Source organism: Ostrinia nubilalis, chromosome 23, assembly GCF_963855985.1.
Source record: "Ostrinia nubilalis chromosome 23, ilOstNubi1.1, whole genome shotgun sequence".
In the NCBI taxonomy this organism is placed as follows: Eukaryota; Metazoa; Arthropoda; class Insecta; order Lepidoptera; family Crambidae; genus Ostrinia; species Ostrinia nubilalis.
The window spans coordinates 9,754,632-9,775,549 of NC_087110.1; the positions used below are offsets into that span (position 1 = coordinate 9,754,632).

General features: G+C 37.0%; 2 protein-coding genes across 2 annotated transcripts in view; both read left to right on the plus strand.

Moving 5' to 3' along the window:
• LOC135083168 (pikachurin-like) overlaps positions 1-8,619 on the plus strand; it is a 279,979-nt gene extending 271,360 nt beyond the window's left edge. The window contains exons 10-17 of the mRNA XM_063977902.1: positions 2,535-2,680; positions 4,290-4,533; positions 4,800-4,894; positions 4,989-5,378; positions 5,763-5,903; positions 6,201-6,287; positions 6,444-6,547; positions 6,719-8,619. Of these exons, the coding sequence (XP_063833972.1) occupies positions 2,535-2,680; positions 4,290-4,533; positions 4,800-4,894; positions 4,989-5,378; positions 5,763-5,903; positions 6,201-6,287; positions 6,444-6,547; positions 6,719-6,879 (1,368 nt within the window). The 3' untranslated portion in view covers positions 6,880-8,619. The remainder of the gene's footprint in view (positions 1-2,534; positions 2,681-4,289; positions 4,534-4,799; positions 4,895-4,988; positions 5,379-5,762; positions 5,904-6,200; positions 6,288-6,443; positions 6,548-6,718) is intronic.
• A 3,888-nt stretch (positions 8,620-12,507) lies between these two features.
• Positions 12,508-20,918, plus strand: part of LOC135083464 (putative ferric-chelate reductase 1 homolog) — a 53,966-nt gene continuing 45,555 nt past the window's right edge. The window contains exon 1 of the mRNA XM_063978204.1: positions 12,508-12,800. The gene's annotated coding sequence lies outside the window, so the exon portion shown is untranslated. The remainder of the gene's footprint in view (positions 12,801-20,918) is intronic.

Genomic DNA, 20,918 nt, shown 5'->3' on the forward strand with positions numbered 1-20,918 from the left:
TAATCATTATTATGAATTTTATTTAATTTTATTTACCTGCTTCAATATCACAACACAATAATATTCACAATGTAGGTACTTGGAAACTCCACCCTCCATAAAGTTAAAGTTGATAACCGCCTCAAAAAGTACAGTGAATTAAAAATAAAAAACAAAGTGCTAAGTAATGTTTACTCATATTTTTTAACAAGCCAAAGTTTTTAATAGCTCCACAAAATGAACTTTTTGCAGGTGAGTAACATAATTTACGAGTACTTTAAGTTGGGAGCCCTCTTAAGGTGATTGTGTGGAATTATAAAGAAGCTTGTAGGCTGTAATTAAATGTCTAAAACATTTTTAAAGGATTAAAAGACACCAACTTTGTATTTGATGTGCCTTTTATTATTTTTAATGAAAAGTGGCATTTTAGATGTATAGTTGTTGCAATTCACGAAGGCGAGTGAGCTTTTCATGTGTGGTGGCTCGCTACTGTTCGTTTTCCAAAAGTTTTGATAGACATTACACTATCGTTATGTGCATGTACACACACACAAGTAAAGCACACTCGCCTTCGTGAGTTACAACATCTATAGTATGTCTTCTTCAAATGGTTTCATTTATTTTAAAATGAATTCTGATAGAATTACATTGAACTTAGGAAGAAAGTTATCTACAGGCTATATTTTGTTATAGAAAAAGGGGCTATGTCTGATGGAAATTAGTTCGTTCGTTTCAGCCAAAATGATGTCCACTGCTGGACTAAGGCCTTCCCCGAGGACTTCCACAACAACCGGTCCTGCGCCGCCTGCAACCAGATCGTCGGTTCACGTAGTGGGGGCCTGCCCACAGTCACACTGCGCCTTCCAGCCCGTGGTAGTCATCATCATCTCAGCCATAGGACGTCTACTGCTGAACATAGGCCTCCCCCAATGCTTTCCATGTTGCCCGGCTGGTAGCGGCCTGCGTCCAGCGCTTTCCTGCTACCAAAGCTAACGGTAGTCACGCGAACTTAATTAGAAGAAATGAAGACATTGCTACGCTAGAAATTTATGATTTGTATTTATGTTTAGTGGTAGATTTTACAAGCATTTATCTTTTTGCTTGCCAAGTAACAAAGTTCTTACTCAAACCAAACGCAAACAGAATCCAGTAAAATAGTTTGCAAAACTTATAATCATTCCACATTTCAATTTAAATACAAATGTTTCTACAACAATCGAAGTTGGCCAGTTTAATAGCGTATTTTCCCAACAGTTTATTAGTTAGTGGAGTTTCACCGATACCCATGAGTCTCGTTAAAAGTTCTGATGATGTTTAATGGCTGCTCTCAACGATTGGGAGTGAAACTTTGGAATGCAAGTGATCATTTGTTACTAGTTAATAGTTTCTTTGAACTAAGAATGAGTTCGAAGTTGAATACACCGGCGTATTTTTTTATAAACCAAAGTTTTACAGTTGTACATCAGAACTTAACCTTTGAAATACTAAAAATAAGCTGTTATTGTTTTGCGCTGTTTGCTACTTTCAAGATAGTTTTCGGACGATATTTCTGGCCACATACATCGAGAGCATTTTATATTGTTGTAATCATCATCAAGTCATTTAATCTTCACTGCAGAATGGCGACCCTTTCAATTTACCAAGGCAAAAGGGATCATTCTTCTTGTTCTATTCTTACACTCCTCACGCTGGCCAATCGGGTTTAGAAGGGCTGATGTTCGCATAATTATTCTACCTTGGTCGCCTCTTACAACATTTACGGCAAGAGTCCTTTTTTACGTGGAAATAATGCATAAAATTGCATACCCGCCGCTGTGGTCATGGGGACGCGTTATGTTTTTTTTTTTTTATGCATAACAAGGCAGGTATTTGACCACAAACGCACCTGATGTTAAGTGGGATGTAGTCTAGGATGGTACATATCTGCCCTGTAAATGCTTATTCACTCTCGCCTTGAAGAGGCCCGGATTATAGTTTTCGGGAAAGACAGCAGCAGGCAACGAATTCCATGAATGTGGGGCTCTCCCCGCCTAGGGTTGCCAGGTCCAAAATCACAAAAGCCGGACTTTGTGTTTCATTTGGCCGGACATTTTGCCCTAAAAGCCGGACATGTGACGGGGGGGGGGGGGTGCAATTAGTGTCAGCTCAAGAGTGAGTATTATCATCATCGGTAACACCCTGATGCGTGCGCTTCATATGATTCTGTGGCTCGACTTTCGCCTGGCGCGGCAACCTAATAAAAAGCCTAACAAAAGCCGGACAGGCCGGACAAGGCAATATTTGGCCGGACAAGACCCTAAAAAGCCAAACATGTCCGGCTAAAGCCGGACGCCTGGCAACCCTATCCCCGCCAGAATGTCCATCTCTCAGAGCATAGAGGAAGTATCGGTGTAGCGAGGCCTTGACCCGATTTTCGCCTACGCCCTTTTCGCCTATCTTTTGACCACGAAGACATCTTAGAGTCATATCCTATCCTATTCTACTCTGCACGGGTATTGCTACAATAACTGTTACCATAATATTACCATATGAATATGTATGTGCTTTTTTTTCAGATCACACTAAAGCCAACAAACGGCGATGGACTAGTGCTGTACAACTCTGAACACGCCAGCGGGGATGGGGACTTCTTCTCGCTACATCTCCGGGACTACTTCGTGGAGTTCGCTTTTGATCTAGGCTCGGGGATCGCGTTAGTGAGGTGAGTTCATTTATTGAGAGATAAAATTCATTTAGAATCAGAAAAAGTTCATTTATTTTGTAATTCGAGAGGTTTGGAAAAAACTATTAAATAGACGACGAGTGCTGAGTGTGAGTGCTCCACTTAACAATCCAATTTAAAGTCTATAAACTCACTCAAAAATTTATCGATGTAAAATTGTGTTATAACGATATTAAATATGCCATGGCAAAATTGTTGGAAAAATTGTGCAGAGCGTGGATCAAAAGATTAGCTCCTCTAATTTGCCCTATATGTTTGAGAAAGCCCCCTTTCCGGTCAAAATTACTTGGATACATTGGGACACGCATAGCATCGTAGCATCATTTAGCCACACAAGATGCATCTTTTACTGCAATTGCAACACTGCAGTGTTTAGTTTGATGTCTCATTATTACATAAGTACCACTACCACCTACCTCACATCTTTCCATTTTAGTTACATAGTTATGTCTTAGGATCTTGTTGGTTTCTTCTTCTTTCTTTCTTTTCAGCCAAATGACGTCCACTGCTGGACAAAGGCCTCCCCCAAGGTTTTCCACAATGAACGGTCCTGCGCTGCCCGCATCCAGGCTCTTCCCGCGACCTTTACCAGATCGTCGGTCCACCTAGTAGGAGGCCTGCCCACGCTACGTCTTCCAGCCCGTGGTCGCCACTCGAGAACTTTCCTGCCCCAACGGCCATCGTCTCTACGAGCTATGTGCCCCGCCCACTGCCACTTGATTTTAGCAATTCTGCGAGCTATGTCGGTTACTTTGGTTCTCCTGCGGATCTCCTCATTTCTGATTCGATCACGCAGGGAAACTCCGAGCATAGCCCGCTCCATCGCCCTTTGGGTGACCTTGAGCCTTCTTATGAGGCCCATAGTAAGCGACCACGTCTCAGATCCGTATACCATCACTGGCAACACGCATTGGTCAAATACTTTCGACTTAAGACACTGCGGTATTTCGGACGTGAGTATATGGCGAAGCTTCCCGAACGCTGCCCATCCGAGTTGGATTCGACGATTGACCTCTTTCTCGAAGTTGGACCTACCTAACTGGACTGTTTGTCCCAGGTATACATAATTGTCAACAACTTCGAGTGTAGAGTCTCCAACCTTCAGAGGAGTGGGTGCAACACGGACATTAGACATGATTTTTGTCTTGTCCATGTTCATTCTGAGGCCCACTTGTTGAGAGGCTCTACTGAGGCCATCGAGCATTGTGCCTAGATCCTCCAAGGTCTCAGCCATGACTACGATATCGTCCGCGAATCGAAGGTGGGTGATGTACTCGCCGTTGATATTTATGCCAAATCCGTTCCAGTCCAGAAGCTTGAAGACATCTTCCAGGGCGGTGGTAAACAGTTTTGGAGATATGACGTCTCCCTGTCTTACCCCTCGCTGCAACTGGATAGGTTTCGAGTCCCGATCCTGGAGGCGGACCGACATTGTGGCGTTTTTGTACAAACCCCTTAACACTTCGATATATCGATAGTCAATTTGGCACCTTTGGAGAGACTGTAGCACTGCCCAGGTCTCGACCGAATCGAAGTTGGTTGTTGGTTTATGATTATCTAATTCATCAAATTATTCTCTCAATTTCAGGTCAGCATACCCGCTAGAGCCAAACTCCTGGCACCGAGTGTCAGTCAGCCGCTCCGGCCGGCGAGCGTCACTTCGCGTAAGGACTACGTCACAACGCGACATCACTGATGCAACTAGAATGGTGACGTCACACGGCGCTGCCAGGCGCTTGACGTTAAGACAGCCGATGCTGTTGGGAGGGGCACCACACCCGCTGCCTCCTAGATTGGCGTTGAGGACTTCGTTTAGCGGGTGTGTCGGGCAGGTAAGCTAAAGATTTTACTACTAAAATTGTCAGGTATTAGTCTACTAATACTACATAATATTACCTGCAATTTTGAAGGTTTGCAAGGACATTTCCAAAGTCTACACTTTCAATATTCTCGATAACATTAGTGTATAAGGGTTTAGCATTTTTTTATCCTAGAATCCATAAATCTCCCTACATTATGTGATAACTACTGGTGATAAAAATATTAAACATTTTTCTTTTTCGAAAAAGCTTACAGAAAATGAATTTGTTTTTTCCAGTTGGTGATCAATGACGAAGAATTGTCTGTGGTTTCATCAGCATTGGGCGGTGTCAACGTAGACAACTGTGAAGAACCCAGCAACAACACTTGCAAGTAGGTTTTACACTTCATTTTATTACATTTATTTCTACGAATTAAGTAATTTCATTTATTTGTACAAATATTTAAATGAACCTTTTTGTTACAGCAACAGCAACATGTGTAAGGAAATTATTGAACCAATACCACAATACCCCCAAAATGTATCTGAAAACGATATCCACCATACAATCGTTGCAAAAAAAGGTCCTAAACCTAAATTCCACAAAATCAAGTCTAAAAAACACGCTCAGCATTTAAGAACAGAGAAATCAAAGAAGAAAAAGTATTATGCCAGTAAAAAGTACCAGTTTATTCAGAGCAGTATAGAAAGGAACAACGATATAGTGACAGAAGGACCCATTTATGATGGACAGACCTACATGCAAGTGAAGTATTTGAATACGAACGAAATCAACTGGGGTGATACGAATACGTATCCCAGTTTTACTGGCAAGGACAGTTTTATTCACATAGATGATGAGGAGACTATGAAAAGGTAAGATTTTGTCAGTAAAACAATTATGTTCTTACAGATAATTCCAGAATGAATATTTTTTATTTTAAGGATTTTGTTATTCAAACGTTTCCATTTGTGCATAACTTTTACTGTCTAATTTTATTCACATAAAGGCGTTTCCTTGTTAAACGGGTTTATGACCTTGATACCAATATTTAGAAATTGCTATGTGAGCCTGTTCATTTATCTTAAAAAGCCAGACTTTGAAAATAAAAAAGGAATTCTTCAGATGCTTAAACTAACCTGAGAGTTTGAACTTTATCTTTGGAGATGGACTTTTGTTGTACTTTAAGGTGAAACCTAATTTTTTTCTTTATTTTTCTGCTGGTTAACATTGCCATTCTTCCCCGTCACATTCTCCAGGTTACTCAGCTACACCCTGGACATCAACATCAGGTTCAGATCGGTAGCCGCAGACGGGCTGCTGGTGTGGAGTGGACGAGCTCAAGCCACGCCTGGGGACTTCCTCTCACTGGCTGTAGAGAACTCGGTGTTGGTCTTCAGGTGAGGACTCTAAGATTCAACAGGCACTTTGCGGTTCACAGCTACAACTTAGAGATAAATATATTCGTTTATTTATTATATTTACCAAGGCACACCAATAACGATAGACATTACAGAGACACTATGAAACCTTTTCTGCCTTTTGTTCCCACTGCAACTCCTATGTAGCCAGAATCTACACCTTCACCTTACATAAATTATTACTCTACAGTACTACTTAAAATAAATTTCTAAATTCTCATTCAAAAAATATTATCGCACATGAAATTTTAACGTTTTCGTATTGGTCCTTTTCAGATATGACTTAGGAAGCGGCGAGGTCGTAATAATAGCCAACCACACAAAAGTTGACGATGGCCTATGGCATAGAGCTCGAGCTACGAGGTACGTAATATTGTTTCAAGCTCTTCATTTCAAGGAGAACTGCCATTCGCAGTTCTTTAATAAAGTTGGCAACATACTTTGAATTACATAATTGAGTTATTGATTTCATAAATAAAATAAAATATACTGGCTAAACAAATTAAACGTAATTTTCAGAAACCGACAAGCTGGAGTTTTAGAAGTGGATGGTTTGGGTTCTGTGGGGAAAATCTCCCCAGGGAAACTGAAGCAGCTGAACACAGAAAATGGTCTTTATATAGGTGGGTATATTTAAGAAATTTTAATATAGTCACTAGTTTGCGTATACAGCTTTTTTAGTCATAGTCTGATTTATTATCAGTGAATAATAATTATTTTTCTTAAGAGATTTAGTTTATAGTTCAAAAAAGTCCTTAACTATCATACAATAATGAATTCGTTTGTTTTTTCAGGTGGGCTACCGTCTATAGAAATGAACACAATGGGCAAATACAAGAGTGGTTTAGTCGGGTGCGTTTCTCAGATATCCCTGAGCGGTGACTTCGACATTCCACTATCGTTATCAAAACTACCCCATACGATTACAAACAACGTTGGCAGATGCACACCATAAAAGTAGGCAATTCATTTAAATGAACCCCAAAGTTCATTTAAGTGAATCAAAAAGTTCATTTGTTACTACAATCGCCTGCGTTGCTGGTTCATTTAATGTCACAAATAAATGAACCGGTTGACTTAGAAGCGTATAATGTTAGGTGTGTTTTTGATTGATAGATTCATTCGTAATTAAACACATTTAATTTACTGGGTATCCGCTTCATTTAAATGAATGACCAATTACTTTAATGGATCTCCGTACTTACATATCAATGTATAAATAAATATCGGAGCAATAAAACTACAATATTATACAATTTCGTGGAATTCGTGATCGATCGCCAGCTAACATTAACGAACAAATTAATTTGATAAATGAATTATTAAATACTATTAGTCAATTTAGAATAAGGAGAAACTTTATAAACACCATGTTTTATCCTTACTGTCATTTATTTAATTTAAAATGTACTTCATTTATTTTTCCATGAAAATGGAGTAACTTTTCAAAGTGCTTTACTATCTAGTAGATATGAGAAAAACTATTTGTAATGTTAAATTAAATGAAATTCTAGTCGTACGAGTGGTTTGCACGCATTATTATTTACCTCTGATGTATTTATTTATTAAATGAAATAGCTAATCACAAAATTGTTACGATGTGAGTGTATTTTATATAAATAGTTCAATAAGTATACATACATAGCGTTTGTATATCGAGAATTTTCATATGAACGTGGTTTAGACAAATGTAAGTAGCTATAATAATACAATAGCGTTTGGTATTTGGGCTTTTTACATTTAAGTGTGATGCGTAACTATTTTATTTTCGCGTTCGGTTCATTTTTTCGCTTCAATAAATGAAGTTATTGGAGTAACTAAAAATTTAGCACCGCTTTAGTGATAATAATCATAGATTTATATTTATCAGGTAGAGTAATTTTAAATGCGCTTTGTATGTATAAAATATGAGAGGAATGATATAATATGGAATTCGGTTATTTAATGAAAATATTGACGTGGGCGCACAATGGTCAAAATCAGTGACAAAATGTACGTATTATCGTCTGTACAAATTTAACTAAAAAATTACTAATTGTCATCTAAAATACCAATTCATGATGCAGAATTTAACTAAATTTAATAAATCTCATTTTTTAATTGTTATTTTACATTTACACATAAAAGTAAGGCCAACTGTGCGTCTGCAGCACAACAAGTATCCACTACGCATTTAAAGTAAAATTATAAATAAAGACTGTTCTAAATGTAAATCGCATTTCATTAAATAATCGAATAAATAAACTATATTCTAATTCGTAAACCCTGAGTAGGGCTTTCATTTAAGTACACCAAATAATTTTTGTCAATTAGATTATTCACAGGGTGTGAAAAAACTAACGGAAATGCATATCTTTATTGTATTCTCGTTGTGTTTATTGTAATTACATTTAGATTTACCTCAACGACGAACAACTGCAATAATAACAGCGTGACCAATGGTCGTGCTAACTAAATGAACTTTAAATGAACCAAAGTAGCGTCTAGTCCCGATTCATTTTGTTACATATAGCGCCGCAAATAAATGAATTTAGCATAAAATATCAATTTTTTACCGCCATCTTTTGATAACTGGTTTATTTTGTAAATGGATCGATTAGTTGAAGTTACTGTAGACCTTGTGACTAAAGGATAGCTTGACTAGCGTTAGTTTTGTATGTGAGACCTGTCCGATGTATTATACGCCGTTATTTGTACAAAATTATATCAATAAAATATGATAAAATATGTAGTCAGACTTTCATTTTGTATGTTCCCAAAGCGTATAAGTTAGGGACGAAGCACTCTTATCAACTTTGAAACGAATCAACCGTATCAACTCGAGGCGGTCAGTGTTTTTGTATGAAACTCCGTACCGTACTGCAACGCACATTTATCCGCATTTCCGGGTTGATAAGTATGCTATGACCTTTATATAGCAATTGATAAACTTATGTTTTTTTTTTTCAATATTATGATTATTATTCACTCCAATCGCGGAACAAAAACGCCTGCAATCTTATTCTTCAAGTGCTTTATTGCTATTATTTGCATGGACAAAACTTGTAGGAGTTACCTAAGTAGGTTGTCTTATTAAAGGACAGTGCCAATCCATGTATGGAACTTGGACCAAGTGCTGCCCAGAATGAAACGATAGTGCATTTTGTTCCTCAGACCAATACTAATTTGTAAACCGAAGCGCACTGAAATCTATCCCTGGAGTTAAGAGAAAAAAAGAGTTTTGTTTTGAATTATTTACATACAAAATATCATCGATGTATACGTACTACGCATAAGATTTCGCGATTGTGGCATTAAATAACACTTGCTACGTTGAACTTAACCATACTGCATCCGTACACCTTACTTTAGTACGACTTCGACATTCTTTATAAGCGATCAAGCGCTGTTGCAGTAGTTTGGTTACTTGACAAAAAATAATTATTTCCAAAATGGAGCAAGAAGTTTTAGCTTACACTAACTTCAATAATAATCGATTGTAATACACCAATAAATTGATTTTTTGCAAGTATAGAAAACTAAAACTTCTTGCTTCATTTTGGAAATAATGAATTTTTTCAACTTAAAAACAGCGCTAGATCGTTTATAAAGAATGTCTAAATCGCACTAAAGTAACGTGTACGGATGCAGTATGGTTAAGTTCAACGTAGCAAGTGTTATTTAATGCCACAATCGCGAAATCTTATGCGTAGTACGTATACATCGATGATATTTTGTATGTAAATAATTCAAAACAAAACTCTTTTTTTCTCTTAACTCCAGGGATAGATTTCAGTGCGCTTCGGTTTACACATTAGTATAGGCCTGAGGAATAAAATGCACTATGGGTTGATTCTGGGCAACACTTGGTCCAGACCCTGGCACTATCCTTTTAAAAAAAGTAGGTATCGCCCCCGGTACAAAGAATTTTATTATCTCATAAATAACGAAATTTCCACATACTTACTAAGTTACGATCATGAAGCTAAAGATAAAAATGGAGGGCAAAGTTGGAACAAAAACTTGAGTCAAATACCTACTTATATCTATCTCGCTCTCTGCGGCCCTACCTCTCTTTTTAGTGTGAACTGTAGTACTTATTGCTATCTTCTGATTTAAATCTCCTTGTAAATTCTTCGAAATAGCCAATTCACTAACCAAATCAGAAGTTAAACAAATAAATAATTAATATTTGAAACTAAGATTACCTAGTTAAATAAAAAATCACAAAATTGTCGGCCATTTAGGCTTAATGTGTTGGCGAATCAGGGAATTACAATCCCAATTCCTGGGTAATTGGTACCATGTGGCAACATCGGCCCAATCCGGCCCATCATGGCGGTTGTTTACTATTTTGTTTATTAAGCAGTTCATTTCGTTTGAGATTGTTTACAGGAAATAATCATTGTTTTATCACAAGAATTGGTGCAAAATTTTGTAGTGCGTGGTTGCGGTAGTACGTGGTGTCCTGGAAGTGACATAAGATTCCACGCGTAAGTGTTTATTTCGTGATTTCCGACATTGGATCATTGTAAACATTTTTCACATTTTTTACAGTAATTTCTTCCTAAAACGTTTTACCAGTAATTACACTTATCATTTTTAATTATACCTATGTCAAGAAATAAAGATTTTACATTGGTTTCATTGAATTTGAGCAATTTTATATTTTTTGTTTATTTAAAAAGAGCGAGTCTGCCCACAGAGAGCGAGATAGTGATACTTAGTTTGTGCTTCAAGTAGGTATTCGGAGTGTGGCCTCCATTTTTATCTGTAGCTTCATGGTTACGATACTTAATTTTACAACATGTTTACTATAAAATAGCACAAGTAAGCCACCTTGTTCATAAATGCCGTTCTTCGTACAAAAACAAGTTTTCAATCGGCTTTCTCTGAGAGATTCTTTTACAAAGAAGCAACTAATTACGGGAAAATCCGTCATTTATCTACTCTGACGTAGTTTAACAGTTACTAAAAGGGGGTTTACTAAACCAATCGAAGGATAAGTGGGTGGGCACTTAAGTAAGCCTACTAAATAAAATACTAGCCAAATATTTAAACAGACAGATAGATATATTAAGGCTAAAATGAATAGGGATTTTTTGCTGTTAGCTTCACACTTAAACATTCTTTCCAAATAAAGTTTAGCTCTAAGTACGTAACTACATTTTATGATTTAAGGGGACATGGTGTCTAAGGCGAAATACATCTAAAAAGTTGTCGATCAAGCTAAAAAATTACGAAGTTATAGAAAAAACATTTAATTTTCATCATTTTTATAATTATGTATTTTTTTTATAAACTCATTTACTAGATTATAGTGTTGCGCAATTTAATTTCAGTGAGTGAGTTAGTTCATTTACCTATTGACGTAACTAGGTACTTAATGACCATTCATTGTTAACAAATAAAAATTCCGTTACACTGTAATAATGAATAACAGAAGAATGTTGTTGTTTTTTAACCATTATGTCACTAACTGTAGTTAGTTTGAATTAACCGGGTGTCTAGACAAATAGGTAACTAACTTCATGGCTGATTATTACTTCTTCTTCTTCTTTTATTATGGCAACGACTTGGTATTGAGAACCATGATTTCGCCAATGTCACGTAAACAGCTTTGACAGAGTGTAACAGGGTTTAAAAAAAAACAAAAGTATTTACATTTCTAATTAAAAGCAAAATTATTTGTGTGAGTACCTAAAACAAAAAAGACAACACAAATTGAGACAACACAAATAAAAATAAATACATAATATAGAAATTAAAATGTAAGGGAAAAAAAGGGTAGGTAACCTTATTAACCATTACAAACGTCAAGTCTGTCAAACTCGAATCACACCGGTTATAGTTACGGTTAAAGTTAAGGTGGAGCAACTTAGCCTAAGTAAGTATTAGGAACGGGACAGAATATGAAGCTAACTCAATGGGTTATTAGGTATTATGACTTTAATTACACTCGAGATTATTTTGATTAGGTACTACAGAATGACTTTGAATCAAATTTTGGACCATCACTTCATAAGAAATAGGTAACAGGCTAGGAGAGAATCTAAGTATTAAAATTAATTATGTACCGAAAAAGATAATTTTAATTGACCCTACCAGTAATCAAACTTGAAACCCTCGGAGTTCAACGTAATTCACAGGCTGCTACACCATCAGTTCAGAGAGTAGGTAACAGCACAGTGGTCCTTAGTCAGTCAAAAGGAAAACATAATATTTCCAATCTTCACACAAACAAAGTCGCTCCTACCTTATTACAGTACCTACTTAGGTAATTTAATTACATTAGTGCATCTTCCGAAACAATAAAATTATTTTTTTTCCTTCTGGGAATTCGTCAATGATTAATTCCCAACCAGCTTTTAAAGCGGGCTTTATCAAATACGTGTGTAACATTACAATTACTACCAAGACAACTTTACAACGTCGCGTAAAAACCCACCAAGTTGTACTAGCTCATCAGACTATACATTTTTATTGGAAAATACTTCTTATTCCAACTACATAAGATGCTGCAATGTTTGGCTTCACGTGATGTCCGTATTATGACTAACGGCATTCGTTCACTCACCTTCCCGCGTCATTCACTCCGCAGTCCGCGCGCACCTGTCCCCAACACTAAACGTGTTCTATTTTCAAAAGTTCGAAAACTTTTATCCAAACTCGAAATTCGAATTGAATGTGAAACTTTTTAGTGTTGTTCAGTTGTTTTTATTTTTAAAAGTGCGTTCGGAATAATTGAATTTTGAATAGAAAATAAAAACTTAGTAACTGTGGATCGTGAGAAATAGTGTTTTTGTGAAATTAAGCATTTGGTTCATGGTGCAAAAGAAACTTGGAAGTAAACAACGACTTCCTACAAGGAGTACAACCTTGCATGACCGGTTTTTTGTGAGTATCAGAAGTAAAAGTTTAATTTGTGAGTGGTTAAATAACTATAGGCATAAGAAGGTCGCGTTCTCTTACTTTTAATTAATCATTTTAATTGAATCGTTTGCATGAGAGATATAGCTGAGATTGTTTTCAAAATGGAGTATAATAACAAAACGATTAGCTAATATTGTTTATGGATCGGGATGAACAATAGTAGATTATACAACGATCTATGACGGTAGTTTTATTAAATTGAAGGTAATATTTGTTATTTATTAGTGATCTCTTTATAATGCTTGGTTAAACACAAATAAAATGGTTGCTGGTAGAGAATGTCTAAAGGCATTAAGCATACTACATCTTACGCTATGTAATACATGCAAATGCAATTAAAACTAACCAAAAATGTTCTTGCTAAGATAACTAAATACTAGTAATTAATGTTTTTAATTAAGAACATTCCATATTTAATAATCCGTGAAGAGTAATTAATTATAAAACACATTAACTTTTAAATTCACTTAAAATAACCCTGCAATTGATTTTTTTGTAAACAATTTGATAATAATAAATAATGGTAATAAAACATTATAATTTAGCAAAAAAAAAAACTAACTTTACACAACTATCTGTTTGCCTCTGGCTTTCTTTGCTTGCTTGTATGAATTATGTTCATAGAAATTAAATGCTACGAGTATAAATCAATCGTAATTATAAAAGTATTTAAGTACCGACGAAGTGTGTCTTACTACTAACTTATTTTAAATTACGAAATAATGAAACTTTCCAGTAAAAAAATTGCATTTCAAAAGATACCGATGACTATTATAATTTTAATAAAACAGGTTTTATTTTCTTGTTATTGATTTTAATTGAAACAATTTTTATTTCGTTCTACTCGTATAATTATAATTACATACTTATCTATCACTTTTTCTACTATAATAAATAAATGAAACAGACTAGGCCCAGTTTTTTTATTCCTAGTTTTAAAATACCTTTAGTACCAAAAAACCAATAGTCTTTGACAGAATGTGAAATGACAAGTGGTTAAATATCAGAAAAAAATGTTTTTCGAACAATGGTTAGCTTGACTGTTAGTAGGTACCTACATTTTTAACTATTAGCACATGAGTAAAGATTTTCTTTACTCATGTGCTATTAGTTTACATTTTGTTACTATTTAACCATTAGTAGCAAAATTTAACAATTAGTTATTTTAACTATGAATCTGAAAACTGGGCCTAAGTGGTACTTTTTAATTAAGAATCGGTAGTTTTATGACTTTTTGCAAATGCATAAAAGCCTCCCATATCTCAGGCACTGACTTAGCGCTACACCTATAGTAGAGTATATTGGAAAATTTAATAGAGATAACAATGCCTAAATTCTAATAAATAAACACTTGGTTGAAATAAAATAATTGTGTTATCAAGCCACCTGCTAAACGTCAGTAATGTATTGTCAAAATGTGTGTCATTGACACACGCTAAGCGAAGCGTGAGCGTGACCAAGGCGACCTTAGCTGATAACTTAGCTAAGTTTACAAAAAGACAAGAAAAAAACACTTTAACATCTTTGTGCGAAGGCGGTGGAGTGGCACTTATCTATTTATTAGATAATTCAATGATGCCATTGAATGAGACGTCCACTGCTGGACTAAAGCCTAAGACACCCCATACACTGCAGACTTTTTGTCGGCCTAATAGTTTGGTCGTACTTTTAATCAGTATGAACAAGAGTAGAAAGTTTGATCGGTCCTCAACGCCGGTCCTAAGGTGGAATTGTGTAAAGCAATCGTTATCATTTGACAGTTCATAACGTACGATTATTATGCCAAACGCTTTGTTTAACTGACTTTATCGTACGTTATGGACTGTCAAATGATTACGATTACTTTACACAATTCCACCTCTGAACTGCCTGCATTCATGTGCTTCCTGCGACCTTCACTAGATTGTTGGTCTACCAACAACACTACGTCTTCCAGTCCGTGGTCGCCACTTGAGAACTTTTCTGCCCCAATGGCCATTCGTTCTAAAAGCTATAGGTATGCCCTGACTACTGCCATGCCAGTGCCACTATGTAGACCAATTCTGCTGCCTATGTTTTACTGGGAACTTTAGTACTACTGTTCTCCTTATTTAAACTAATATTATAAATATGCGAAAAGAACTCTGTCTGTCTGTCTTGCTTTCACGCCTAAACCACTGAACCAATTTTGATTAAATTTGGCATAGAGATAGTTTGAGTCCCGGGAAAGGACATAGGATAGTTTTTATCCCGGTTTTTGAAACAGGGATGCGCGCGATAAAGTTTTTCTCTGACAGACAAAATTCCACGCGGGTGTAGCCGCGGGCGGAAAGCTAGTATCAAAATAAATGTAAGATAATATAGAGTCATAACTATTGCAAAAAGATTTCGTTTCATAAAATCCTGTGACCGACCTACAGTCGCAGTACCTTATCAGAAACATTTTAAATTCTTGAAGACGTTTTAGGAAGTGACTAAGTAAAGTATAGCTTACCAAATTGGTTGAAGAATAAGTAAGAAAAAGTAGTATTTCGAAGGCTTTTCCGCAAATAAGTAGGCATGCAAAAACGCGGAAAGATCTTCAGCATTGTGAATGCAACCTTCAAGGGGTATTGACGAATTTCTTCCTTGATTAACTGTTTTTATTCAGGATTATAATTTATAAATTTTGGGATCAATGCACAATCCATCATGGTGCCAAGCCTCAGGCACCATTATGGTAAGTGCAGTACATTTGAACATGTTAGTTTCAATATTTTTATTCATAGATGGCGTTATCCCGAGTTAACTCTCAGTATCATTATGATTTCTCTAATTATGTTTTGCATAATTTTAATCAACTTTAGCTTAAGGAAGTTTTCTTCTTAAACGAGTGTATTTTTTTAATGTGTAAACTCCAACAGTAGACGAGAATTAAAAAGAGAAGTGAGACGCTAACATTTAGGTTGAGTACACCACCTTTTTTTAACCGTGACAATAACAATAACCGGTGCTTTTTGTATGGAATTTGACAGATTTTTGTCGTTTGTCAAAGTTAAAGTAAGATTGTGTAACTCAGCCTTAAAAAATAAAACTACATCAGTCTATACTTTAAGGTAGACGTTTGTTATGCTATCACGTCCCACATTAGGGTCACATTCCGTGGTCGTTTGACCATAAAACGTGATGCGATTCAAGGACTACCACATCGTAAAGGCAGACAGAACTGCACAAAAACACTAGCGTAAGGCAATGCGTTAGAGTCTAAAACTGCATCGTTTTGCAGCCTGATAAAATAACACAGTAAAGGTTTGCAGTAAAATCATTTTAAATTACCATTTCGATTAAATACCGTTTTTTTTTACCTTTAACTGTGTATCTTCTTCAATAACTGTGCATTATCCATTGAGAGATAGCTCATGAATAAATTGAAGAAAAATACTAATATCATGCACGATTCATAATCTGGAGTAGGTGACAGCCTGCCAAGTGCCAAGGTTAAGTAAGAAACGTAATAACATTTTCCGGCGCCTACTCCAAATCTAAGTATGCTGAGTCAGTTCTGGTCTTACGTCAATACTGTTTGTGGTTTACTAAGTAGGTATACTGTTATTATTCACTATGTCCAAACCAAGTTGTTAGAAGTTACGCGTGAGCTGTGTGAATGTGGGTGTCACAACGTTCTGTCGTCATGACTCGCAGACGGTGGGGCAGACTATTTGTAGGAAAACAAGGAAACATTTTATTTTATTTTTTTGAGCCGCTGTTCAAGGTCAATGCAGTCCTAGTACAGTATCACTTTAATTTGTTTACGCATCTCCTCATTTCTGATTCGATCTCGCAAAGAAACACCGAGCATAGCCCTTGCCCTAGCACGCTGTGCAACTTTGAGCTTTAGTATAAGGCCTATTCATCATCATCATCATCATCATCTCAGCCATAGGACGTCCACTGCTGAACATAGGCCTCCCCCAATGCTTTCCATGTTGCCCGGTTAGTAGCGGCCTGCGTCCAACACTTTCCTACTACCTTTATGATGTCGCGATAGTGAGATTCACATACTGCTATTTATTCTGTGTTACGAGAGAGCTGTGAGAATGTGGGTGTCACAACCAGTTCTGTCGTCCATAGTCATGACTTGCAGACGGTGGGGCAGACTCGTGACAAGTGAATTCATGTATGTTTGCAGAAAACAAGGAAGAATACGAATCCAAGGTTTCTGAGCAAGTAAGACACCCCATCATCATCATCATCATCATCATCATCATCATTTAGCCATAGGACGTCCACTGCTGAAGATAGGCCTCCCCCAATGCTTTCCATGTTGATCGATTGGTAGCGGCCTGCATCCAGCGCTTCCCTGCTACCTTTACGATGTGGACGTCCCACGCTGCGTTTTCCGGTACACGGCCTCCATTCCAGAACCTTTCTGCCCCATCGGCCGTCAGTTCTGCGTACTATGTGCCCTTCAGTACCCACTTCAGCTTCAGTAAGACACCCCGCAGACTAAAAATAGGCTTTAGGTCACCGCCTACGTACACTTATGGAGCAATAAATGATTATGATTATGATTTATGTCAGCCGAAAATTTAGTCGGGTTTTTAATCAGTATGAGTGTTACAGTCTCAGATCATAGAAAGAGAATAGATATGAAGTCGCGCGTAACTACAACGAGAACCAGTGTCCCCACATTTCCCCCACCACAGCTCCCACACACACATTCAACTGTGTAAAAACAAAGCGACTGAGAGTCTACGACAACATGTGCAACCGGCTTAAAAGTGCTGTGATTGGCCAGAAGGCATGCCTTATGGCCAATCAATGGTCGCGTGACGTGACGCACACATTGAAAACGCTAGTGAGAGAACAAAGATAAAATGGAGTCGACAAGATATCGATACTTTAAATCGCTAGGGGCAAGGATCGAAACTGATTTCACAAAATGCTTATGTATGAAAACCTTTTTATTATTATACGTTATTATTAACTACTATCACGCATTTACTTTTTAATTATGGCGATCTGCGTACCGCATAATGCCTATAAAAATAATGCCTATATTAGGCTTTCAACTAGCTCTTATAGAGTAATTACATAGTTGACAGTTACTAATTACTTCTACTGTTATTATTTTTTTTGTAAAATCTTATAATCGCAAGTAACACATCATTTTTTTATTTAAAATTACAAAATAGAAAATTATAATTTACTTCTATTTATCGATAATAGGAAACCGCATTAGAACACGAGCACGGCACTATGTTACGACCGGCACATGCGGCCGTACTGTGTATTTTCACACGACAGTGGATATCGGAAGAAATTAAATACATTGCGCAGTAGTTGAGCATGACATAAAGTGGTTGCTAACTAAATCGTCAATGTACAAGTGTGTTAGAATTTTTATCACCACTGATTTCGATATCGCAGTAACTGTTACGGCACTGAATTCGTTCGTAAAAATGTTTAGTTTTTTTTATTTATAAGCAACTAGCGGCCGCCCGCGACTTCGTACGCGTGGACCTCGTTTTACTCCATTAGGGGTGGAGTTTAAAATTAAAAATCCGCTCTTAGCATCTATAGCGCATACATTTTAAATTTCTACTCTCTTACTTTAAACACATAGGACTTTCATAATATAAACTTCCAACCCTCCTTTTATCTCCTTAGCCCCCGTAGTTGATTTCTAATAATACATTTTCAGTATATGTACCACCACCACCACCACCATATCAGCCATAGGACGTCCACTGCTGAACATAGGCCTCCCCCAATGCTTTCAATGTTTATCGATTGGAAGCGGCCTGCGTCCAGCGCTTCCCTTTACGATGTCGTCGGTCCACCTTGTAGGTAGAAGTCCCACGCTACATTTTCCGGTACGCGGCCTCCTTTCCAGAACCATTCTGCGCCATCGGCCATCAGTTCTGCGTACTATGTGCCCTGCCCATTGCCACTTCAGCTTGCTAATCCGTCGGGCTATGTCAGCGACTTTGGTTCGTTTACGGATCTCCTGATTTCTGATTCGATCTCGCAAAGAAACACCAAGCATAGCCCTCTCCATAGCACGCTGTGCAACTGAGCTTCTGTATAAGGCCTATAGTGAGAGGCCACGTTTCCGAGCCATAAGTTATCACTGGTAACACACACATTGGTTATACACTCTAGTCTTCAGGCATTGAGGTATTTTGGACGAAAAAATGTTGCGTAATTTCCCGAACGCTGCCCAGCCGAGTTGGATTCGACGATTGACCTCCTTCTCGAAAATGGACCTACCTAGCTGGATCGTTTGTCCGAGGTAGACATACCTACTTGTCGACAATCTCGAGAATTGAGCTGTCAACTGAAACTGGGTAGGGCGCAACATGGACATTCGACATATCTAAGCTTCGTTTTGTCCATGTTCATCCTCAGGCCTACCTGTTGGGAAAATCGATTAAGGTCTTCGAGCATTGTGCCAAGATCTTCCAACGATTCTGGCATGACCACAATCGTCGGCAAACCGATGTGTACACAGTACCACAGTGTACCGAACAGTATTATGTACACCTCCACAATATCTAGAGATCATAGTGAGCATATATTTTAACTTTCAAGTCTCTTACTTTAAAAACCGAGGACTGCAATACAAACTTCTAACTCCCTTTTTAACTCCCATAAGGGTTGAATTTTGCAAAATTTCGTCTTAGTGAATACCTACGTTCTAAAAGGAGGTAACTATATTCCACTTTGATCACCTGGCTTTGATCAGCCAGGTGATCAAAATGGACTTACAGCGACAATTTAGTGTCCTTTGAATTTGTTTTGTGCCTTTGATCACCCACGGATACGATGTCCTGGGTGAGCCAAGTAGACTCTAGTTAAAGTATTATTTTAGTGTCCTTTGATCATCTACAAACAAAGCACACCTCCTCTGAATAGTCACATGTCCAATTGTTGTACTACATAATATTTTGTTTTGTAACATTTTTGATATTTTCTAAAAACCGCAATAAACAAATTGGACATGTATGTGACAATTCAGAGGTATGATTTATTTATAGGTGATCAAAGAACACTAAAAAAATCATTTAACTGGAGTCCACTTTGATCATCTTGGTGATCAAAGCCAGGTGATCAAAGTGGAATAGACAGACCATTAACCCCTATGAGAACTCTTTTGAGACTTGTAGTTTCCGAGACTTCATGAGGAGTGAGTGAGTCACTTAGTCATTCAATGACCTTTCTTTCTACTAAAATTATACGTACCTGTAGTAATTATCATTAAAATCAAATAAGTAAGTACCTACCAACCTAAGCAATTAAAATAAAGACCCTATCAAAAAATTTACAAATTACATACAGAAAATAAAAACGAAGTAATTCTTATCCTATTTAACTACAATCGCCCACGCGCCCATCCCATTTGTCCGCCGCTGAACCGTACCTTAATGTTCATCTCGGTAGATGGCGGCACATAGTAAGAATTTGCAAGGAAGTTTGTAAAAAGTCACTAATTAACACTTTGATGTGCTCGTTTAAACACAGTGAATGATTCAAATAGGTACATACAGTGAATGGTTTAATTACATAACATATCTTTATTTATTAAATTTTCAATATTATTTACGAACAGCGCTATTCATAGTAAATGTAATATTTAGTTACTAATTTACTAATGATGTCGATAGATGGCGTTTGACAGCTTTGCCTTCATGAATATTTACGTACCTCAAAAATTTTTGGCAGGCGCAAGAAGATTTTAACCTATGACGATAGATGGCGCTTTTCCACGTCTTATGAAAATCCTAAATATTTTACGGGACCCTATTTTTTTCCAAAATAAAATTTAGCCTATGTTACTCGTGAGTTATGTAGCTTTCGAATGGTGAAAGAATTTTTAAAATCGGTCCAGTAGTTTTTGAGCCTATCCATTACAACTAAACAAACAAACAAACAAACAAAGTTTTCCTCTTTATAATATTATAGTGTAGAAATACCAATGGATTTGCATTACTTACATGTAGTAAATGACTCCATTGTTCCTGTAGTTCTGCGTTTCACTTGTTTTATTGCACGTAACGACGCATTATCCAAAATATCGGAGAACATTTCCTTAGTACGACTGAATCGCGACTAACCTAGCTA